This window comes from Haemaphysalis longicornis, unplaced genomic scaffold (assembly GCF_048455015.1).
Source record: "Haemaphysalis longicornis isolate Haplotype H1 unplaced genomic scaffold, Haemaphysalis longicornis Haplotype H1 scaffold_4, whole genome shotgun sequence".
Taxonomy (NCBI): domain Eukaryota; kingdom Metazoa; phylum Arthropoda; class Arachnida; order Ixodida; family Ixodidae; genus Haemaphysalis; species Haemaphysalis longicornis.
Genome location: NW_027526361.1, coordinates 93,517,624 through 93,542,779, shown reverse-complemented (window position 1 = coordinate 93,542,779; position 25,156 = coordinate 93,517,624). Strand labels below are relative to the sequence as shown.

Genomic DNA, 25,156 nt, shown 5'->3' with positions numbered 1-25,156 from the left:
TTGTTACCCACCAGGCTTGGTTCATATTTCTTGTCGTGAACATCTACAACACAAATACCTTATTGCAATACATTCACATACCCACCTTACAGCATTTGCAGGAAGGATATCTTTTTCTAGGCTTTTCTGCAGACCAATACCAATTAAAGCAATTCCCTTCCCATTTCCATCGCCCAAACTCGCTGCCGAAGGTGAGATTATAGCCTTGGCATTTTCATCACCAAAACTCCTCGTTAAAGGTAAGGCAATACCGTTTCCATTTTCCTCGCCGTAACTCGCTGCCGAAGGTGAGATTATAGCCTTGCCATCTTCATCACCAAAACTCCTCGTTGAAGGTAAAGCAATGGCCTTCCCATTTCCGTCGCCCAAACTCGCTGCCGAAGGTGAGATTATAGCCTTGCCATTTTCATTAACAAAACTCCTTGTTAAAGGCAAGGCAATACCCTTCCCAATTTCGTTGCCATAACTCACCGCCGATGGTAAGGTTATAGACTTGCCATTGCCATCACCATAAACCCCCGGATGAAGGCAAGGCTATAACCTCGCCATTTTCATCTTCATAACTCGCCACCGAAAGTAAGGTTATAGCCTTGCCATCTTTATCTCCAAGGTAAAACTATGGCGATGAAAATGTCAAAGGTATGGCGTTACCTTCCGTAATGCTTTCTAGCTGTGATAGCGGCAGCTTGGCCGTCGAGTTATCGCTGTGCAAATAGCAAGTCGGTAGCCTTTCCTTTGGTGGCGCGTTATAACTGTGGAAGTGGCAAAGGTTATAGCCTTACCTTCGGCATCGAATAATGTCTGTCGTAGTGGCAGGGCTACAGCAATCCTTTCGGCGACGAGTTATAGCTGTAAGAGTAGCCTTTGAAGATGACGATGACTGTCGCTTTTCGCGTTTGATGAGCCATGTAAAGGCCGTCTGGCCAGTTGGCAGTGCTTCTTAAATATCTTGAAGTAGCACAAACTCGACACGGATAGGAGGGAGAAGGCATACCACAGTGAAGGTCTGTTTGTTGTGAAGGTGTTTTTTGGCAATTAACAGATTGACAGTTATGGAGTCATAGACGAAAATTTCAAAGAAAGCTTGTTATGGGTCCCGAGAAAAAGTTGCAGGAATTTAATTTTGTCATGTGCACATAGCACTGACTAGTCGGTGCGTCAAAGTTCGGCTATCAGAGCACAAACGTTCCTTACTAGGCAACACTTGTTAACATCTGGCTCCGTATTCTTGGAAGTGCGGGGACTCACTGTCTGCGTTTCACGACACAGAGCACAAAAGAAGGCTAAATTAGAGAAATTATCCGGACTGACAATATACGAAGTGGCGAGCGGGGTATCACTGTGTCTTCGCTTGATTTAAACAAGAATTAATTTGTATTTCTAGAACTCTCTTTCACCGAAGAATAAGCGAATTCTTCAGCCTCACATGTATGCTCTTGGCACGTGTTGAAGAAAAACCTGGTATGTTTGCGACGTCTGCAGCAGCCGTGTGCCAGCCGCTCTGCGGCCTATACATTGCACCACGGAACCAGGTTACCCGAAACTTGCCTTTATCGTTTGTGACCCTGAAATTGTATCCGAATGAAAAATGATGTAAGCACGACAGTTCTTTTTGCTTGACAACCCATCTTAAACCTGGGAAGAAACACTGTTCCCCGCTCTCCCTGCCGACCTCAGCGTGTGGGCTCGAATGAGTGGGCTGAGCTGGTGCAGTGCTCGGAATCCTGGTTGGTGTGCGGTGCGCGGACAAAAGCCAAGCGAGCGGCGCACTCCAGGAGGATACACGCGCATTGCAACGAAGCTCATTCTACTTGCGCGGTTCATCAGCAGAATACGCTTTGCGACGAAACCTACGTAATCTCTGACGCAATGCAGTTATCAATTGAATGTAGATACATAGCTTGATAACAGTGCAGTTAGCCGCTAGGAGAACAGTCATTACGCCTGGTTTCGTTAGCTTCTCACAATGAGGCCCCGTACAGCTGCAAACAATTCAGAGTTCCTGTCTGCCGCCAATACAAGGGCTTCTATGGGAGGGTGTCATGTTGGCGAAGGCGTCCTCAAACCGAGCTGCGTCGTCTCCGTCACGCATTGGTGCGGGTTTAATGACGGGACAAGCAAGAGAGCTGTCTCTGCTACGAACGGCGAAGAGGCGACAAAGGTTTATTGTGTAATACATGGCGATACGATAGTAGCGATGGTACAGCAACAATAGCCCGCACGCCAGCTTACAGGAAGGGTCGAGCATAGCAACGCTCCTTACGAGAGCTTGAAACGACCTGGGTAGTCGAAACGGCGAAATTTATAACCAGAATCCCAATCATCAGAAGGCTTTTCCGTGCAGCCCTAACAATTATGCGCCCCTCCGTCTAACGACGACGACGGTGGAACGCGAAGCTTTCTGTGATGATTATTGGCTGGCCAATCGCGCACTTCGAGTATATGCTACTCGAGCATAATATAATAATAATAATGATGATGATGATGATGGTGGTGGTGGTGGTGGTGTTTATTGATTCCATAAAACAGGATACATATGTACTCGGGTAATCGGCTCTAACCATAAAAACCAAACATTCGCCCGGGAGTCGACATGGATATTTTTTGTTCTGATATCAAACCTATTTACTTTGTACATTCGTAACCAGAAAATTCACGGGAATAAATGCTTTTGCCGCAAAGCCTATTTTTCTAGACTGCCATGACCCGGAGAAATATCGAAGGGTGAGCGACATCCAGCCTCGCTGAAAAAAGTGCCACCTGACGCCGTCAGAGAAGGTCGGCACTGTCACCGCCTCGAGTGATAGGCCTTAATGTTTCCAGGTTGGCGGGCTCGCTCTTTGGTTTTGCTGTGCACTAAGAAACACGGTGGAGAAGAAACAATTCGATGTGTCAGGGAATGGAAACCACTGCTACCCTACACAGTGACTCTGTGGAATGGCGGGGTGCTGTGCCCCTTTCATTGACGAGCTCAAGTCAAGCAAGCGAAGTGGGCAAAAAATAATCACGTCACAACGTTTTCGCATCATTCCTTAATTTTAATGGCGGGGCCAATATCAGCTGCACTAAGAGGCGACAACGGTGATAACGCAACCGCAGAACGCTGCGTCCAAGTCTCGCTAACCACGTAGCCACCCTTTAGGGATCCGTTTGTGCGCCGTGGGCGTTCCGAGCGACGGCCTTGAGGTGTTCGAAGTCTTTCGCACCTGTGCACAGCCCAGCCCGGTCACGGTGCACCTCGAAGACCGCCCAGCCATCCGATAGTTCGGCGCTCACGAAGGTGTCCACCTGCAACCATGGCGGCGTAGTGACCAATCTTAAACACACGGTGCACTTCGTAATAGGCTGGAAGGACTATCTTATCGATGCAATATTTCGCGTAGGGGGACGTCATGACTTTAATAAGAGCTAAGTGAAAACACAGGGAACACCATCATTTAAAGCAAAGCTTTACTAATCTCTCAGCGATTTCGCCGTCGCGGTAAATTTGACCTTGATTTGACCGCAGCTGCGCTGTTCGCTTTCTTGGTTCTTCTGTTCTAGCGCTGCTTTTGAACCTTTAAATTTTACACTGAGTTTTACTTGACTGGAAGCTTTTTGCGTTGTATCGCCGAAGAATGCTTACGCCTTTGAAATTAGTGATCGGCAAACATGTGGGCTGCTCACATTTGGTGGTTAGGTGCCGTTCAAATAACCAAAGTTGCCACGTGAGTCTTTAAAGGGATCTTTTCGTCCTTCAATGGTAAAATCCCAATAATGTACGAGTTGTTCTTCTAATGGGTGTCACCTTTTCTTACGCTGCAGAGCGCATTTAGTTTAAAAGGTTTAAAAACTTAACGTCTGACAAGTACTCAAAGACACGTTTCACGGAAAACATGGCATTGTCACCCAGAAACAGCGATGGATGTAGGGGAATATGTTGTCTGTCGAGTTCTCTGAAGTGTTCGTGTCGTGTTGTGTGAAGTGCCTTGCATGTGATTAGTATGTGCACTACGGATAGGGCCTCTCCGCACCTGCTGCACTGGGGTCTAGAAGATCCCGTCAGCAGATACGAGTGCGTTGCATGGGTGTGCCCTATCCGCAGGCTACCCAAGGCGACTTCTGTGTATCTGTTGCGTGTGTCAGTGGTGTATGGTCCCAAGCGTGGTTTTATAACGTGTAACTTGTTATCTGTCTGTTCACTTCAGTGTATTTGCGATGTTCTACGCAACTGTTATCTTATGTGTGGCTTTAGGTCTGTATATGGTACGGTTGTTATGTCTACAGTGTTCCTGAGTGCAGCAGCAGCGGCCCTCTCGTCTGCCAACTCGTTCTTAGCGATCCTAGCGTGTCCTGGGACCCAGCAGAGGAGCAGCTGATGCTTCTGCGCATACACAGACATGATAGTGTTAAATACAAGATTAACTATGTGGTTTTTGGGGGGTGTATGCGATGACAGTGCGCGAACAACACTCAAGGAATCTGTGTAGATGATAGACTTCGGAATTAGATTTTCCAGTATGTATCGTACAATCAGTAAAATTCCATATGCTTCTGCTGAAAAAATTGTTGTGTGGACGCTCATGGTTCTGGCTGCACTGAAATTCGGACCATGAGCAGCGCAGGAGACCATAGTGGAGGTTTTAGACGCGTCACTGTAAAATTCTGCAAGTGGGTATTTGAACTGCAGAAACAGAAAGTGCTGCAGTATTGCAGCTCGCGGTACCCGATTTTTGTCAAGTTTCATAAAAGAAAGGTCGGAGGACACAGGACGAACTTTCCAAGGAGGTAAAATGTCTGAAAAGTATGATCTGTACACATCTAAAAACGAAGCGCTCAGATCCGAGGCTCGCTCTCTCACTATAAGTGAAAATGGCAGAGGCACGGATGGGCGATTTACAAAAAGCACAGATGTGGATGTGTCGTTAAAGACAGGATAAAAAGGATGGTTATTCAGCGATGAAATTTTAAAGGCATAAAGTAAGTCCATGTACGTCCGTTGGTTCTCAAGGCTCCACTTATTACACTTGGCATACAGACTCTCGACAGGGCTAGTGCGAAAAGCACCCGACTCAAGCCGTAGCCCCAAGTGTAGCACTGGGTCAAGCATTCGCAACGCTGTTTTAGTCGCCGACCCATATACCACACTGCCATAGTCTAAACGAGACCCAACCAAAGCAGTATAGAGCCGTAGTAGGAGTTCTTTGTCGGAACCATACGATTGGTGGCACAGAACCTTAAGTATATTTATTGTTTTCAGACATTTATGTTTAAGTTCCTTGATGTGTGGAATGAATGTGAGTTTCTGGTCAAACACAACACCTAAGAACTTGTGCTCTTTGTTCACAGGAAGCGACACGCCATTAAGAGTAATGTCTGGGTCCGGATGGACCCCGCGCTTCCTGGAGAACACAACGCAGGAGCTTTTCGCAGGATTGAATTTAAACCCATTCTTGTCTGCCCAGCCGGCAAGCTTCTTGACACCAAGCTGGACTTGACATTCGCATGTTGACATATTACACGATTTAAAAGATATTTGCACGTCGTCTACATACATAGAATAAGAGATTGTTGGTGGCAGTGCCTTTCCAAGAGAGTTCCTCTTTACTATGAAGAGAGTGCAACTCAACACGCCACCTTGCGGCACGCCATTTTCTTGGACGTGAACTTTTGATAGTGCACAACCAACTCTTCCTCTGAACGTTCTCTCTGACAAATAACTAACAAGGGTGTTCAACATATTACCCGAAACACCGAATGACCTGAGGTCACTAAGGATCCCATAACGCCAAGCGGTGTCGTAGGCCTTCTCGAGGTCTAAAAAGACAGTTAAACAGTACTGCTTATACACGAACGCATCCTTGATGTATGAGTCAAGTGCAACCAGTTGATCGTTTGTCGATTGCCCCACCCTAAAGCCTGCCTGGCAGCTCTCGAGAAGACAATTGTACTCGAGGAAGTACACGAGCCTGCGATTGATCATCTTCACGAAGAGATTGCACAGGCAGCTCGTCAGGGCTATTGGACGGTAACTTGAGGGGGACGACGGGTCCTTTCCCTCCTTCAAGAAAGCCACAACAATGGCCTCCCTCCAAGAGTGTGGAATGTGCCCCGAAGGCCATATTTTATTATATAGATGTAGAAGTGCTTCAAGTGTGTCTGCGTGTAGGTGTTGTATCATTGTATATGTAATGTTGTCTGGGCCTGGAGCTGAGGGTTTACACGTGCTCAGAGCAGCCCTCAGCTGATGTAGTGAAAACAGGGAGTTGTAAGAAGTCTGTGATTTGTTGTTGTCATGTAGGGACTTCTTTTCACAAGAGGCTTTATGTTTCAGGAAAGTATTCGTGTAGTGTGCTGAACTGGACACGTGTTGGAAGTGTTGTGCGAGTGTGTCAGCCTGGTCTTCCAGTGTGTCCCCTGTTGTACTGACCAGGGGCAGGCTGTGTGTCTGTTGTCCTTTGAGTTTGCGTATACGTGTCCATACCTTGCGTGTGTCTGTGTATGAGTTTATAGATGTTATGAATGAGCGCCAACTATCTCTTTTTGCCTCAAGGCGCACACGTTTTCCGAATGCCTTGGCCGGTTTGAACAAGAGGAGGTTTCCCGACGTGGGGTACCGACGGAGGATACCCCACGCCTTGTTCTTGGCCTCTCGCGCCCGCCTGCAGTCCTCATTCCACCACGGCCTCCGCTGGTTGCGCGGGGCACCAGAGGCGTGGGGAATGGACTTTTCGGCAGCGTCGAGGATGTGCACCGTGAGGAGTTGCACCATGATTATCCTTCGCACTGCCGTCACACCCTGATCTCGAAGGCCATCGAGCAGATCTGTCTCTGTTTCGTTCATCAGGTCAGGATCGGAGATGACGCCCTGGGAACTGTTCAGCGTGCGGTGGGGTGTGATCTTTATGTCTGTATCTACCATGCGGGTTTGTTTGAGGAGGTTGATAGATTGCTGCCTGTTGTTAATTTCGATCAGGATTTCCCCTGTTCTGAGTTTCTTGGCTTTGTAGGATTTCCCTACAATGTCCTCAAGGAACTTGGAGATGAGAAAAACCGAGTGTGCAGTGACGGGCTTTGACTTGTCAAGAGATTCGATTATTAGAAAGCGGGAAAAATTGTCAGGTTTTGGAATGTCAACCCCGGCAAGGGAGGAAAGGAGACTTCGGTGCGACCCCTTTTCGGGGCCTATCACCTTTTGGGGGGGGGGGGGGTTTGAACTATCCATATAGCATAGGAAAAAGCAGGGGACGGGGGTACTTTCTTCGCTCAGATTACCCTGATGCCGAGAGAGGTCCCGGAGCTGCCTGCCTGCTAAGCAGACAGGGAGCCCATCCGCCGGAGCTTGACCTGGGCTCTGACGGCCACCGTTCGTGGTTTGTAACCCTCCACCTATAAACACATCGCCACGGTTGGATCCGGCTTATGTTTGGGGGCTCGGGGTCGCGGTGTCGCCAATACTGTCACCAAGATTGCTCAATGTGCCCCGTGCGGGGCTTTCTGATGCAGGTAACGACGTGAAATCGAAAATAAAGGTAGGAAAAAACTATTACTTTAACCAAGTACCCCTGGGCTTTCTAAAATCTCTCCTAGAAAGTTTTCGAACTACTTAAGCCCCAAAAGTCCGAAAAAAGGTAAAAACCCAAGGCAAAGATTCTGTCACTGCTGACTCGCTGAATGATTACTTTAAATCCGTCTTCACTGTCAGCGACAATAATATGCCACACATAGATACCCAAAATATACACCATATAAATCCGCTATGTATAACGGAAGCTGGTGTGTTAAATCTTTTTGCTGAACATTGACACAGAAAGGAGTAACGGTCCCGACAATATTCCAAACGCTTTAGAAAGATATGCCGCACTGATAGCAAATTATCTGGTCTTGATTTTCAACAAATCCGTGTTAACAGTTACGTTACCAAAAGACTGGGCCAAAATTGTTCCCGTACCCAAAGAAGGCCGCCATGACACCGAGTCCAATTTCAGACAAATTTCTCTAGCTTGCACAGTTAGCAAGCCGCGTGAGCACATTATACTAAAGCACATAACTACACACCTAGAACGTGAACATATATTATCACCTTGCCAACACAGCTTTCGTCGGGTACTATCGAGAATAACTCATTCTGTAGAACTAAAACATGATATATCTAAGTATAGACAACCAAAATCAGGTTGACGTAACCTTCTTGGACCTTTCAAAGGCATTCGATACTACACAATAAGCTAATAAAAAAACTAGTCATTTATCAACGACGACGACATTATTCAAGGGATAACAAACTACTTAGCCAACCTTAGCCAACCGTTTCCAGTACGTAGAATACAATGGCAAATTTTCCAAACTAACACTTGTTACATGCGGAGTTCCACAGTGTTCCGTCCTGGCCCCAATGTTATTACTGATTTATAAAAATGACCTCCCTTCCAATATTGCAGCCAACATTCGATTATTGGCTGACGATTGCGTAATTCACAGGGAAATTAACACCATAGAAGACCATTTGATTACAATCTGCACTAAACTCTGTTTATTACTAGTGTAAAGACTGGCAATGTCCGTCAATATAGCAAAATGCGCCCATTTATCAATAACCAGAAGGAAAAACAGGTACGAACACATTTACAACATAAATAATAGTCCTATAATACGGGTGCAGCAGCACAAATACTTGGGACCGATGATGTTTGGAGTTTAATGGCGCAAGGCCGACTAAGGGCAAAGAGCGCCAAACAATAGTGATTACATGAAAGTGGCATGGAAGTAAAAGTAGAACATTTCAGTAAAAATAAACAAAGTAAAACACAACGTAATGAAGATGACTGGTGTAAAGGGCCAGGTTGTCAACATGCATGATAAGAAATGAGATGTAAAAATTTTACGTCGGTAAGAAACTCGAAAACGCGTTTGATTGAAAACATGGCTTCATCTCCTAAGAAGTATGATGGATGTGGTCGAATATGTCGCGTGTGTAGTTGTGGAAAGTATTTGTGTCGTGTTGTGTCAAGTGCCTTACATTGTATAAGGATGTGGATCACGGATAGGGCCTATCCGCACCTGCTGCACAGAGGTCTTGGAGACCCCGTGAGAAGGTGCGAGTGCGTTGCATGAGTGTGCCCTATCCGTAATCTAGCGAAGGCGACTTCAGTGTATCTATTACGTGTGTCTGTGGTGTATGGTCCCAAGTGTGGTTTTATTACGTGTAACTTGTTGTCTGTTTGTTCACTCCAGTGTGTTTGCCATGTTTTGCGAAGTTGTTGTCTGATGTGTGGTTTCACGTCGGTGTAGGGTAATGTGGTTATGTCTACTGTATTCGAGAGTGTAGCAGCAGCAGCCATTCGGTCCGCTGCTTCGTTCCCGGCTATACCACAGTGGCCAGGGACCCAGCAAAGAACCAGTTCAAATTTGCGTACATACACAGACATAATACCCTTGACGATCAGATTGACAACGTGGTTTTTCGAAGGCATTGTTGACGACAGTGCCCGCACAACACTGAGGCAATCTGTATAGATAATGGATTGTGGGATGTGGCTTTGAAGTATGTGATTGACAACAAGAAGTACACCGTAAGCCTCTGCCGTAAAGATACTAGTATGACTATTCAGAGTTCTAGTGACACTAAGGCCGGGCCCATGCGCCGCGCAGGACACAGAGGTGGCAGTTCTAGAAGCGTCCGTATAAAATTCAGAGCACTCATACTTCTGCTGCAAATACAAGAAATACTGCAGAATTGCACATGTGGGAGCTCGGTTTTTATCTACATGTGTGAAAGATGTGTCGCATGATACAGAGCGGAGATGCCATGGTGCTATAAGATCAGTTAGAGAACTTTGGATTGTATCTAAAAAGGAGACAGAAAACTCTGACGCTTCCTCTCTAACTCTGTAAGAGAAGGGCGCAGAGAACGATGGTCGATTTAAAAGGAGTTCAGTCATGGACGTATCATTAAAAACTGATTTAAAAGGATGGTGAGGCATGGATGAAATTTTAAAAGCATAAAGGAGATCTGTGTATGCTCGCTGACGTTTTAGGTTCCATTTGTTGCACTCCACATATAGGCTTTCGACCGGGCTAGTGCGGAAGGCGCCACACGCCAGGCGGAGCCCGAGATGGAGCACTGGGTCCAGCATTTTGAGAGATGTTTTAGTGGCTGATCCATAGACAACGCTACCATAGTCCAATCGTGAACCTATCAAGCTGGCAAAAACACGTAAGAGAAGTTGTTTGTCAGCACCAAAAGAGATGTGCGACAGAATCTTCAGGATATTTATTGTTTTTAAGCATTGATGTTTTAGTTGTTTTATGTGTGGGATGAATGTCAGCTTTTCGTCAAAGATAATACCTAAGAACTTGTGTTCCTTTTTTACAGGAATAGAGACAGCGTGGAGTCGAATGTCTGGATCCGGGCGAATGCCACGCCTCTTGGAAAACAGAACACAAGTGCACTTCCCTGGATTAAATTTAAAACCGTTGCTATCTGCCCAGCCGGCAAGCTTGTTCACACCAAGCTGCACTTGGAGCTCGCAGATAGACAAGTAACACGATTTGAAGGAGAGTTGAACATCGTCTACATAGATTGGACAGGAGATCGATGGTGGCAGTGCCTTCCGAAGAGAATTCATTTTTACAATAAACAAAGTGCAACTCAAAACACCACCTTGCGGCACGCCGTTTTCCTGCACATGCACCCTAGAGAGTGCAGCTCCAACTCGCACGCGAAACGTTCTTTTAGACAGGTAACTAACAAGCGTAGTCATCATGTTACCCGACATGCCAAAGGACTTCAAATCGCTGAGGATGCCGTAGCGCCAAGCAGTGTCGTATGCCTTTTCAAGATCAAAGAATACTGTCATACAGTACTGCTTATGAAGGAAAGCATCTTTAATATATGACTCTAACGCAACGAGTTGATCGTTCGTAGATCGCCCCGCCCTAAAGCCTGCCTGGCAGCTCTCGAGAAGACCGTTGTACTCTAATAAGTACACGAGTCGCCTGTTTATCATCTTCTCGAGGAGCTTACACAGGCAGCTTGTCAGGGCAATGGGACGATAACTGGCGGGAGAAGAAGGGTTCTTCCCTTCCTTTAGAAACGCACCTACTATGGCCTCCCTCCAAGAGCGTGGAACGTGCCCCGAAAGCCATATTTTATTGTATAGGTGTAAGAGTGTTTCAAGAGTGTCTCGGTGTAGGTGTTGTATCATAGTGTATGTAATCTTATCTGCACCTGGGGCTGAAGGTTTGCACGTGCTCAGGGCAACCCTCAACTCATAGAGGGTGAATTCAGAGTTGTAAGAAGTATTTTATTTGTCTTTGTCTTGTAAGGGCTTTTTTTCTGCAGATGTTTTGTGTTTCATGAAAGTGCTTGTGCAGTGTGCTGAACTGGACACGTGTTCGAAGTGTTGTGCAAGTGTGCTAGCCTGGTCTTCGAGTGTGTCCCCTGTTGTGCTAACCAGGGGCAGGCTGTGTGTCTGTTGTCCTTTGAGCTTGCGTATACGTGTCCAGACTTTGTGTGTGTCCGTGTATGAATTAATGGATGTCAAGAAGGTGTGCCAACTCTCTCGTTTTGCCTCACGGCGCACACGTTTTCCAAACGCCTTGGCCCGTTTGAACAAAATAAGGTTACCCGACGTGGGGTACCGACGAAGGATACCCCACGCCTTGTTCAGGGCCTCTCGCGCCCGCCTACAGTCCTCACTCCACCACGGCCTCCTCTGGTTGCGCGGGGCACCAGAGGCGTGGGGAATGGACTTTTCGGCGGCGTCGAGGATGTGCGCCGTGAGGAGGTGGGTAGCTTCTTCAACATGCAGGTGTCCAATGGATGTGTGGTGTAGTTTCGATGTCTCTGTAAATGTATTCCAGTTAGCTCTTGCTTCGTTGAACCTGTTGTGGGAAGATGGACTGCATGGGCCTTTACCTATATATGTTAGTGAGGTGGGGAAGTGGTCACTGCCATATGGGTCAGTGCCCACACCCCACTCAAGACATGGAAAGAGAATTGCCGAACCAATAGCCAAGTCAAGATTTGAGTATGTATTGTGTCCTATGTTATGGTATGTAGGCTGTTTCTTGTTGAAAAGGCATGCTCCAGAGGATGTGAGAAACCTCTCTATCAGGCGACCCCGGGCATCCGTACGAGAAGAGCCCCAAAGAGAATTGTGTGCATTGAAGTCGCCTGTTAAGATCTACGGTTCAGGAAGCTGGTCGACCAGTGCCTCAAAGTCAGAGCTGAGAAGTGCAAGATCAGGAGAGATGTAGATGGAGCATACCGTTATCAACCTATTAAAAATTATCCTGCGGACGGCTACAGCCTCAAGGACGGTGTTCAAGGTGACAGGGTGGCATGCTAAGGATTTGCGGGCGATTATGGCCACACCACCAGAAGAGTATGTGCAGCCATCCCTGTCTTTCCTGTATACCAGGTAACTCTTCAAGAAATTTGTGTGTTTGGAATTCAGATGTGTTTCTGGACACACATTAAACTTGGATGATTGGCATGCAAAATCTCATGCACGTCGTCAAGATTATTCAGAAGGCCTCTGCAGTTCCATTGAACTATGTTTTCTCTTCCCATTACGATGTGTTAGAGCTACTGGAGTGTGATTATTTATGTAGGGTCTTTCGGGGCTTGGACTCTTGGGAGGGGCTTTCTGGCCTTCTCTACTGACCTGGACGTCGCAGCCCGTTCCTTCCGCTGCGATGAAAGCCGGAAGGGCTCGACGTCCATGTCGTCATCTGATGGCAAGGGGGTGCCCAGCGGACTGGGCCCCCTTGACGTGGTACCCTTTCGGGTGTTCTTTGCCTGCACTGCCAGTGCCGAAGGCGTGGGGAGCACCACAGATGCCACAGGCAGTGAGGCAGAGGAGGGGGTCGCTGCGACTGCCTCCGTTTCCATCTCCGTGCCCTCGCGTGTGGTTTGGGACGGCGGAGCGGAAGTGGAGGATGCAGCATCACTCCCACCGGACGTGGATGCAACCACAGCCGCTGCTGGCCCAGCGAGCGGTGCGGAGGTGGGTTGGGCTGCAAGAGGCAACCCAGGGGGGGGGCGGGACCAAGTCTGACTCTCGGTACTGGGTCCCCGCCGAAACAAGACGCCGCTCCGCCCCCCGGCGAGCTGCGTCGGCGTACCTGCCCAGAGGGAAGGAGGCGAACCTCTTCCGCGCCTCTGAGAAGGTGATGTTTTCGGTTACCTTGATGTTTATGATTTTCTTTTCAAGTTGAAATTTTTCACATGTCCTGGAGTAGGCCGCGTGTGGACCCTGGCAGTTTATGCAAAGATTCTGTTGCGCGTTACAATTTTCGGACGCGTGGTCGTGCTGGGCGCATTTCGCGCAGGTAAGTCGGCCGCGACAGGAGTTCGTGCCGTGCCCGAACCGTTGGCACTTGAAACAGCGCCGCGGGTTCGGGATGTAAGGCCGGACTGGACATCGCACGAAACCTGCATTGATATATTCCGGAAGGCTCGACCTGTCAAAGGTTAGGATGAGGTGCTTTGTTGGTATGTGTTTATCATCTCTTCGTATAGTTATTCGCCTGACCGCTGTTACGCCCTGGCCACGAAGGCCCTCCAGCAAGTCGGCTTCAGTTTCATTCAGTAGGTCATAGTCGGAAATCACGCCCTCGGAGCTGTTTAGGCTGCGGTGGGGCGTGACTCGGATTGGCAGATCGGCGATGCTGGTTTGAGCAAGAAGTTTTTTTGCCCGATCCTGGCTACTGACTTCGACAAGGATTTCACCGGTTCGATGTTTTTTGGCCTTATACGACCCTCCAACAATACCGTCAAGAAACTTTGAAATGAGAAATACCGACTGTGAAGCAAGAGGTTTTGATTGGTCTACAGATTGCATCACGATGAAGCGAGGACAGTTGTTCGGTTTCGGAGGACTCAAGTCTGGAAGTGGTGGAAAGGAAACTTCGGTGCGGCCCCTTTTCGGGGGCCGATCACGTCTGGGGGGGGGGGGGGGGGGGGGTTTGGAAAATGCGATATGATACATTGGAAAGCAGGGAGACGGGGGTACTTTCTCCTTTGACCTTACCCTTGTAGTCAAAGAGGTCCCGGAGCTCCCTGCCTGGTAGACAGGCAGGGAGCCCATCGGCCGGAGCTTGACCAAGGCTCCGACGGCCACCGTTCACGGCTTCTAACCCTTCACCTTTCAACTTCTAGCCACGGTAGGTGACAGCTTAAGTATGGGGGGCTCGGGGTACGCGGTGTCGCCGCTCACCGTCACCAAGATTACTCAAGGTGCCCCGTGCGGGGAATACTTGGGACTGATCTTTACGCAAGACTTCAGATGGGATGTCCACATAAATCATATCGCATCGGCAGCACTAGGAAGGCTGCTTTCCCTCAGAAGACGCCTTCGATCAGGACCACCAGAAACTCGAATACTATAACGTTATCTCGTTCCCGTATGCTAAAGTACACATAAATAAACTAGAGAAAATACAACGAAAAGCAATGAGGTACGTTTATAATCGGTACTACAGAACTAATTCACCAACGGAACTACTGAGGAACGTCATTATCCTCACCCTACAGAATCGTTGGAAACTAGCGCGTTTAAAATTCCTATATTAACTCTTTCTTAAAAATCTAAACCTTGATACTTTAAGGTATCTCACGACCATAGAAACCAGGCCCACGCGGCATAATCAGACTAATTTTCAAAGAATACAATTATCGCACTGATTGCCTTAAATACGCCTTTTCTGAATTGCTGTAAAAGAGTGGAACGCCATGCACTCGTCGATTACTAGTAGCGCATCTATGGAACAGTTCCTAACGATAGTTAAAAACTACTTACGTGAAGCAAGTTAATCAAAACGACTCCGAGCAGACTGAACAGAGTGAACCAAGGTGTTTAAGGGCCTCTACGTGGTTTTCCTTCTCTCTCTCTAGCTGACATCTGATGTTCACTATTACTGAGTAGTCTTGTGACAAAAACGTTCCGCTAAAAGTGTTTCGTTCGGTTTGATCTTCAAGCTCTGCTTAAAATACAATCTCCAATTTCTGTCTGTGCTTTCATGACACATTTAAATTGCCTATGTTTTGTTGCTTTGTTTTTGTGATCTTGGTGACGCTCGATGCCTGCGATTTCATCAGATTTGAAATTTGATGTTCTAACCTTCACTTTACACATCGATAATCTGACTCATATGTTTATACCTTTGTTTTTCTATCTGAATGAACTTCAAACGACTGTATCGCCCTACCTGCCAAAATCCCAAATGGGATTGGCAGTATGTTAAAATAATAACTGAATAAATAAATAAATAAATAAATAAATAAATAAATAAATAAATAAATAAATAAATAAATAAATAAATAACACCACTGGGCACAATAAACGAATTCTCATGGAAGAAATTAGATGACGTTAAAAGAAGCACCAGAACACGCCAGCTGTCTTTGCTGACTGTTTTGTTATGCACGTCACCCATTTATTTACCTCAAGACACATGGCTAACAATTGCAAGAATAGAAAATAATGTTTTTCACTAAAAACTTCAACAGGAAAGAAAAACACAAATGGTAGACACAAAAAAAAAGACTCATACAGTGCCAATGAATTCCTGCTGTTTCGCAGCTTCAGATGCTTACAAAACGAAAAAAAGGATAGAAGCGGTATGGTCAGCCTATACAGAATTTGACATAAATATGATCGAGGGCATACAGAAAAAAGCAATGCGGTTTATTTTCGGCCGGTATGACCGCAATTTTTCTCCCTCATCCCACGCATACTCATTGTCGTTAGAACCCCTTGCTTTCCGACGCACACTTGATGGTATCACTCTGCTACATAAGATTGTACACGGCCGCAGTTGCATTACCGATTATTTTTTATCATTCAGCACGGCGAGCCACGCGCCCATCTCACCCACTCAACATTGTTCCCTTCCAGCCATTTGTAAATTGCTTTAAGATTCCTTTTTTTCCAGTTGTTATTGAGATTTGGAACAACCTAGATGCTTCCATGCACGAAAAACCAATTGAACTGTTTTTGAAAGAACTGCCTCACCATATTTTGTAATGTTTTAAATTCTTTGTATGTTTCTTTGGTGTTGCTTAATGTATGTTCTTTTCTTTTTCTAATGTACCCACTCCTGCTATGTCTCGTGTATCGAGACAGCAGTATCTGTACATAAATAACTAAATAAATAAATAAATAAATAAATAGATAAGTAAATAAATAAAAATAAATTAAATACTAAATAAATAAATAAACCGCAGTGGGTGTGGAGAATAGCTGACAAAACTCCAGGCTATGGGGAGAATTTAAGGACGATGTCAATGCGTTGCGTTATGCTGACTACTCACATCACTGTAAATAAATAAATAAATTATTATTTACCCACCCCGGTGGATCACTGGCTCTGGCGTTGCGCTGCTGAGCACGAGTACGCGGGTTCGATTCCCGGCCGCAGCGGCCGCTTTTCCGATGGAGGCGAAAAGCAAAAACACGCGTGTGTGCGAGATTTCGGCGCACGTTAAAGATCCCCAGGTGGTCGAAATCAACCCGGGGCCCTCCACTACGGCGTGCCTCATCACCTACGTTGCGTCGGCGAGTTAAACCCCATGATCAATCAATCAATAAATTATTATTTAATACATTATTATTTATTAATTAAGTAACGTTGTGGCACGGCCACTCGATGACAGCGGTTGCGGTACCCGGTGGTAAGGTAACTTCCGAAGCGCACTAGCAGTTAGATTCGCACGTGGCTGCCTAATGTAAACAACGCTAACAAACGCTGGATAGCTATAAAGCGAGCACATACGAGTTTCACTCCCTTGACATGCTCTGGTGGCACCGCATCAGCCTTCGATGCCAGTTGCTGGATCGAATTGTGTTGTGTGCCCTGCGCCGCTGTCCGCATCTGAAAACTTGGCTCGAAACGTCCGCCCCTGGTCCACCCGCCACCTATTCATTTCCGCCCAGCACTGCAGGATTTGAGGTGAGAGCCCAGTGTTAAGAAAAGAACGAGGGCCCGTGTCGTCGAGGTAAAGTCCGTTTTTCATTGTGCGTTTTTGGTCTGCGAATTCGGTGAAACGAAAATTCGCACTTGCGAGGTTCGCAATGCCTGGAAATGTCGTCTACATGGCCAGCGAAAGTCGCGATTTTCGCATTTAGGAGGAACATTGTTTGCAGACCGAATTAAGCCTGCCACAAGCAAAGAGTATATGAGTATTTGCGGTTTCATATAACAATCTCCAATTATTTATCAATATACGCTCACATAGCAGAGAAGACAAACACAGCAAGCAACCCTGGGTTCGCTTACTCGTGCCTAGCGCGTTTTGGTGTAGCTCGGACGGTTGTTCTTGAGATCTTCTGCACCTCCCAGCTGTGTTTTACGCCACTTGTGCAACGGCGCGCGACATCGTGTTGTTAACGCACGTGCGATTATTTTGGTGCGCCCGCGCTTATGCCGCGCTTATACAAGCAACTCCATCTGGTTGCGAAGCGTGCAAATGGTAATGCCGTGACGTTCACATAGCTGTGTTCCTACTGGCCGCAGGTCCGGCTTTTCTACGCCGCGCGAGCGGCGGTCTCGGGGGATGCTCGACTTTTCCAAACATTTGGAACTTTGCCGCAGCAACGAAAAAAAGTAGTTTTGTCGCACGAATGGCGCCGCACCTGCGAATTCGCAAGGAAAATCGCATCATGCCAAACGGGCTTAACACGCCTGACGAGCGCCTTGCAGAAGAGAGTTGCCTCCGTTGGGAGGCCGAAGAGCTTGAGGGCAACCTTAAACTGTTTAATTCGTGGCGAGAAGAGAAAAGCTACCATACCTCATAATGGGGTGCAAAAACACGGCCTGGAGCGGGCACTGACGTTCTCAAGCAAAACCCAACAAGCACTGCCACTGGTCGCACAAGAGGGAGCAGACATACCATTCACTCCGTAACCGTCAGTTTGTGACACGTCCCTGTGCCGAGTCTTCAAACAGAGTCTTGTACAGACAGGCAAAAGCAACTCCCACCAATCTTAGATGTGAAAGACACCGCGGACAGCCACGTCGTATGGTGCGCGCATGCGTAAGGGTGTCTTTCGGCCACGCAGCCAATTGCAAGTTCGAACATACATCCACAGCCGCTGACGAGTGACGATACTCTTGCGAGGGAGCAAGCCGCACCACCCACAAGGGTGGCGCGCGAAAACGAAAATTGCGGCACGCGAACGGGGCGCCGAACACACCCGGTAGGTGCGCACACACCTGGGAGAGGTGTCGCACACCGTGCGTCTCCAGGTCGAAAAAAGGACACCCTTGCTAATCCAGACCCTTTTGGGAGTAACGTAGTTATGGCAAGCCTCTAATTGCCAGCCTGATAGCCTCACCGTTGCGTCAACAACAAGGAAACAAGGAAGCGCACCTTGTCATTGAGAGACGACACCGTCTCGCGAAAGGCCACGTAGCTGGGACCACTGGAACCCTGAGGAGGTGTGTTGTTCAGGGACTGGTACAGGTTGGCCGGGTCAATACGAGTGGCGGCCCCGGCTAACTTGGCGCTGCACACCACGTCCAGGTCGACGACCCTGGCCTCCTTGCACTCGTTGTTCACTGACGTAGTCTCCTCAAACACGTACAGATTCACGCCCAGAACCGAGGAAAACATGATCCGGAATCGTTCGGTAACCTCCCTCAGTGTTCGGGAGGCCCCCTCTGCAAGCATCTGCGGCAGTTTGCAACGATAACCCTCATCGCCTCTTACAAACACAACAACGTCAACAAAAACAACACCACTACCACCAACAATATCAATCAATCAATCAATCATGTGTTAGCGTGCCCAGGAATAGCTCCAGGGCCTTTGTGCTGCCACACGGAAATAAAAACAAGAACACCCGAGACTTGATGTGCATATAATAATAATTACGGAATAATAATAATAATAATAATAATAATAATAATAATAATAATAATAATAATAATAATAATAATAATAATAATAATAACGACAGCCACAACAACACATCAATTGTCAGTGCCCAGGAGCAATGGTGAGGTATCAGTGGTAAAACACTAAAAAAGGGCGCTATAATTGTATGAATGATGCACCACACGAGTTGCTAAACGAACTAATACGCTGAGGATGACAATAACAACAGTGCATGTTGTGTCATGATATTTAATACGTGGAATAGTACGATACAAACCAGTGAATCCCTCGGGCACACAATAAATAAATAAAAATATTCGCCAATCAATCAATCAATCGTTTCTTAGCGCACCCAGGAACAGCCGAAGGATCGAAGACGAACAAAACAAAAATAAAGGGACGATGTACGTCCCTTTCAAATGAATAAAATAAATTAATGGGATAACTTAGGTTACAATGAACCAAAATAGCACACGACTAAAAAATTCTTAAAACGAAATATACACACGCACACACCTCCTGGTACGTAACACCCAGAAGGATAACGTCTAGTAGCAAGCAAGAAAAAAAAAATGAGTTTGCTAACCTATAGTTTCCAAGATACATGAACAGTCTATGGTAGCGTTACATGTTTGGCATGTACAATAACTTAAGTGAGAAAAAAAGGAGAGCACATTGTTTTTCAGGTTTCATACTGAAGTAACAGCCTGAAAGTCAATCACATGTGCAAACAAGCACCCAAAAATTGGCTGGAAAATTACGATACTCCCTATACGATATTTGGGCGCAGCAGCAGCGCACTGAGGCAGCACTCCCTCGTGGGTTCTCTCGACGGCAGCTATGGTGAGCCTCTGCGGGGGCGGCGCGAAGTACGTCTCAAGAAGGGACCTCGAAGTGCGTCTTAGGAAGCGAAAGCACATTATAGTCACGCGCCACCCCCTCAGGTTTTTGCCAAGCGTCGCGCCGTCGAGCGCTTCTGCAGGCAAACCATACTGCCCCCTCCCCCACCACACACTTTCCGCTCACGGGTCCGGAGTGACCACAATCACAACGGATGGGGAAAATAAGGCTGATTCACTTTCTCCCTCTCTCTCTCTCTGCATATATGTATATATATATATATATATATATATATATATATATATATATATATATATATATATATATATATATATATATATATATATATATATATATATATATATATATATATATATTATAAGGGTTGGCAGTCAAGAAAACCTCGGAAAGCAAAGGGGGGAATGCGGTAGGTCATAGAAACAGATGAAGAATTGTTTGAGTCAGAAAGAAAGTGGTGAGAAAATGCCCGCCGGATCCCGTTCGGCTGTCCGGCTATTCGGCTGTTTCCGGAATATTTAATAGTGCCGAATGACGTGTGTTTGTCATGTTTCTTTGATACAGTGATAAATAAGCGAAAATATAAGTCGAGAAGAAATCCGCCGTTTTTTCCGGGAGCGGGAGTCGAACCCACATCTCCGCATAACTGTATCAAAGAAACATGACAAACACACGTCATTCGGCGCTATTAAATATTCCGGAAACAGCCGAATAGCACTGGCAATGACGACTGCAACCTTGATATGTGTCCTTACCGAGTCCCTCGTCCCGTATCTTTCTGTTCTGCTACATGCACTACGAGGGCCGTGGCTCCAGCAGTTCGGATATGCCAATTGCTAACCCCGACCTCCGACCACGTCTTACGTGGTGGCCGCTGGGAAAAAAGACGTTCTACGTCTCCCGCGGTGGTAGAGGGGCGGCGCTAGTTGACCGTCCTCAGAGCACTTGTAAATATAAACCCCCGCGTTTAAGTCGAGAGAGGAGCCGCTGCGGGATAGCATAATAGTCAGTGCACCGCACGCGTTATGCGTAGATGTGGGCACGACCGATGCTTCCGGAAAATACGGCGGATTTTTTCTCGACCTATATTTTCGCTTATTTATCACTGTATCAAAGAAACATGACAAACACACGTCATTCGGCACTATTAAATATTCCAGAAACAGCCGAATAGCACTGGCAATGACGCCTGCAACGTTGATATGTGTCCTTACCGAGTCCCGAGTCCTGTATCTTTCTCTTCTGCTACATGCATTACGAGCGCCCTGGCTCCAGCAGTTCGGATATGCCAATTGCTAACCCCGACCTCCGACCACGTCTTACGCGGCGGCCGCTGGGAAAAAAAGACATTCTACGTCTCCCGCGGTGGTTGAGGGGCGGCGCTAGTTGGCCGTCCTCAGAGCACTTGTAAATATAAACCCCCGCGTTAAAGTCGAGACAGGAGCCGCTGCGGGATAGCATAATGGTCAGTGCACCGCACGCGTTATGCGGAGATGTGTGTTCGACTCCCGCTCCAGGAAAAAACGGCGGATTTTTTCTCGACTTATATTTTTCCGTATTTATCACTGTATCAAAGAAACATGACAAACATACGTCATTAGGCGCTATTAAATATTCCGGAAACAGCCGAATAGCACTGACAATGACGACTGCAACCGTGATATGTGTCCTTACCGAGTCCCTCGTCCCGTATCATTATGTGCCGCTATATATATATATATATATATATATATATATATATATATATATATATATATATATATATATATATATATATATATATATATATGTTCGGGCTCGGGTGAAATAATTTCGTTCGGTTCTGTTCTCGTTCGACTAAGTTACACACCGACCGGACGCGAACCGTCTCGCAAGCCTGAACCGGTTCGCGAACCGGATCGGAGCGATTAGCTTTAGCTAAGTGTGAAAAAAAAATGTTTGTTATTCAGAGACCGTGACTAAAAAAAATACAATTTTGGTTCATACAAAAGATGGCTTTCTCTCAATAGCACCGATGTCGATGACAATGGCAACTTTACACGATTTGGCAAAAGATGGCTTTGTCTCAATATCACCGATGTCGATGATAATGGCCACTTTACACGATTTGGCTAGATAATCGGGAAAATAAATGAAGTTGTTGGCGTTCAAGAGGCACTTTCTTGCACAGCCCTTTTGACGCACAGGGACTTATTTAGGCGGTTACAGCTGCCGACTAAAGCCACGGCTAAAGATCAGTTTTGGGAGATTTATTGGTGCCTCCAATCTCGTTTTGTCGTACCGATCGATTTCGACGTGAAATTAAATGCCTGATAAATCTGTTTTACCCCATTACATCACCGCTGACGTTGGTTAGAGTCAAACTTAAAGGTTTTTCAATGAATATTATCGTTTTGGCGAATGCAACGTGTTGCGGCGCTAGTATATAGCGAAGGGCACGTTACCAGAGGCTATTACTTTCAAATAAAACAAGGTTACGGTTTATTTTGCGTTGATGGTTGCTTTGAACTCCCATGTAGAGTGAGTAAGCCAAAAGTTGTCCAATAATGTGTAAACGTCATTACCAGACGCTATTTTACGCAAAGAGCCTCTATAGAGTCGGCTTCACCTTTAGACAGAAGCACTTTGCCAAGAGGTTTTGTATCAAAGGTTTTGTAAGCGGTTCTATATCACAGTATGAAAGCACCATGTACCAGACTCTATCCGCAGGTATTTTAAAATGCGACAAGTAGGCATTTATAAGGTGTGGGGTCGCAGTTTCGCGGTCCAGCAGTCTGATAGCCTGCTTGCCCCTCCACATGTTTTTTATTGCGTAGGCTTTTTTGTCGACCGGGATGTGGGTGACTTCTCCGTCATACCGGGCAGGGAACGCATGAAATCGTACTACCAGATAGTTACGCACTACCGCCTAGAAATGAATAAATAGCGTCCCCCTCATGACGTTTACTGTCCTGCTCGGACCGAACGTTCCGCAAAGCGCGAGTTCAACGATGATGATGATTATTATTTACAGATGGTAATGGCGATGGGGTGTGAGTACAAAATACGAAGACTCAATGGAGTAACGACGTATTACCGGCCGAATGCAAGCACATGACGACGCCACTAAGTACTGACTCAGTCGCGAATGGCGACCGCCCTTTTAGCATCGACGGGCATAAGGTGACCGGGTTACTAGGCACCGGCGCGGAATATTCAGTCATCACACAGGAACTAGCCGACCGTGTACGGAAGGTCGAGACACCGTGGGACGGGCCACAGTTCCCATCTGCGGGACGCCACCTAATTACGCCAGTCAAGAAGTGTACAGCATGAATTGGTTTGGGAGGCGCTGACTTTGTTGGTACTTTCGTCGTTCCTCCGCGGTGCTCCAAGGACCTGATCTTGGGTGCGGATTTTGTGCGCGACTGCAACGCCGTTATAGATATTGGAGAGCGTCTGGTGAGACTATTGAGAAATCTGCCTCAAAAACAAGTGACTGACCAGCGCCGTTTGGGACTTGGTATAGTCGATCACGACGCGACTGTGCTACCTCGACCCTGTGCATTGGTTCCAATAGCGTGCGACGATCCCTGCACAGCAGACGGGTTTGCGCAAGTGCATACTGCGCACTTTTTGGACCATGGTTTTGCCATCGCCAGAGACATTGTGCACCTGCCAGGTGGCCGCACCATTTTCTTGTTGTTCTTGTTGACCAATTTTTCCAACGAACGCCGGCACACCGCGAGAGGGACTGCAGTAGCGTTTTTCGATTGTGTCGACAAAACAAAAGGCTGTTTTCTGCTTCAAACTGGCCCAACCACTACGGCGAGCGCCAAACTCTCAGTCGACGCCAAACCCAACCTGTCGTCGGAAAATCACAAGCCCTTCTTGACTTTCTCCAACACTACGAGTACTTTTTCGTCCACGTCTGGTGTCCGTCAGACGCATTTGACAAAACATTGGATAATTATCGAGGAAACGACGAGGCTTATGCATCAGTATCATTACTGTGGGGTACCCAAGGAGCGTGACGTGATACGGCGGCAAGTACACCAAATGCTGGAAGACGACGGCATCGTGCCACCGAATAGCGCCTGGGCGTCTCCCGTGCTTTCGGTAAAAAAGAAAGACAAAAAAAAGACATTACCTTTTGCGTGGATTATCGCAAGCTCGAAAAAGTGACCAAAAAAGACTTTCACCCGTTGCCTCGGATTGAAGAATTGGTAGACCGCGAAACGACCGCTATTTTTCGTGTATGGGTTTAAAAAGCGGGCATTGGCAGACAGAAGTTGACGAATCGGACCGCGACAAAACCGCTTCGTCGCCGTCGCAGATGTTGTGCCACGACGCCACATGCCATGGTCGTCTTCGTCGTTTTCTAATGACGTGACATATCCCCTACCTCTCGAGGGCTGACCTGTGCGCGTGTTCTACAAGACTGGCGTAGTGCGATGGAGTTGTCGTGTGCTGCAGAAAAGCCCGCCCTCCGCAAACCATCTACGACAACTGGCGTGACTTGAGTATGCGAGCAGACTCCGCTCGCCGAGTTCTTTTTCGCCCTCTCTCAGCCTAAACGTGCGCCAGCTATCACGAGACCGGGAAAATGTGTTCTTGTATGTATGTGCTTACTTTGTTGGAGAAGTGCGCCAACCGCTGTGTATAAATTCTGCTCTTTCAGCGCGCCGGTGGGAGACAGCTTCCCGCTGGCTATGCGCCAGTCATCACCATCATCAGGATAAGGGTTTCGATCACATCGAGTAAAGAAGCACGGGTCACTCTGTCTAAGGCTATGGCCCGTGACTCGCGGTAGCTTCCGCGACATCTTTGGTGCCGAAACCCGGGAAATCTTTGGTGCCGAAACCCCGCTTCGAGTGGGCACTCCGGAGCAACGTCAGTACTACTGCAGATGGCTCGAGCCTGGGCAGAGGGTGCTCGGCGACGTTTAGTGCGCGTACTTCTAGATACCGGCAGCCAGCGCTCCCTCATTCGCCAGGATGTGGCTAGGGCCCTGAAATGCACGGTTGTCGGCACGGAAGACCTGTCCTTAGTATCGTTCGGCAGTGCGAAGTCACCCAAGGTTCTACGGTGCCGGCGAGTACAGGTAACGCTGCGCGGACAAACTCGTGGGAAGTCGGTCATGTGGGAAGCTTTATAAGTTCCTAAGATTTGCTCCCTTACGAGTCGGAACTCGATACCGCGACCTTGGAAACCCTTATCGAAAGCGGTACGGCATAGCCGACGCCTTCCAGCCGAGTAAATGGAAGGCAAATTAAATCAGCGTACTGGTTGGTTCATACGCCTACTGGAAGGTGGCCACGGGCAGGGTGGGAAGGACCAACGAAGAGCTGACAGCGCTGGACACAGTTCTAGGTTCGACTCTCCAGGGGATGCTCGAATCTCCACCGTGCAGGTTAGCTAGTGCCATGCGTCTGTCGGGTGGCACACGGAGGC

At 47.3% G+C, this 25,156-nt stretch overlaps 1 protein-coding gene across 1 annotated transcript in view; it reads right to left on the bottom strand.

The window, feature by feature from the left end:
- Positions 1 to 3,138: 3,138 nt before the first annotated feature.
- Positions 3,139 to 25,156, bottom strand: part of LOC144179842 (uncharacterized) — a 37,238-nt gene continuing 15,220 nt past the window's right edge. The window contains exons 5-6 of the mRNA XM_077708272.1: positions 18,359 to 18,658; positions 3,139 to 3,288 (exon numbers count right to left, since the gene is read on the bottom strand). Of these exons, the coding sequence (XP_077564398.1) occupies positions 3,139 to 3,288; positions 18,359 to 18,658 (450 nt within the window). The remainder of the gene's footprint in view (positions 3,289 to 18,358; positions 18,659 to 25,156) is intronic.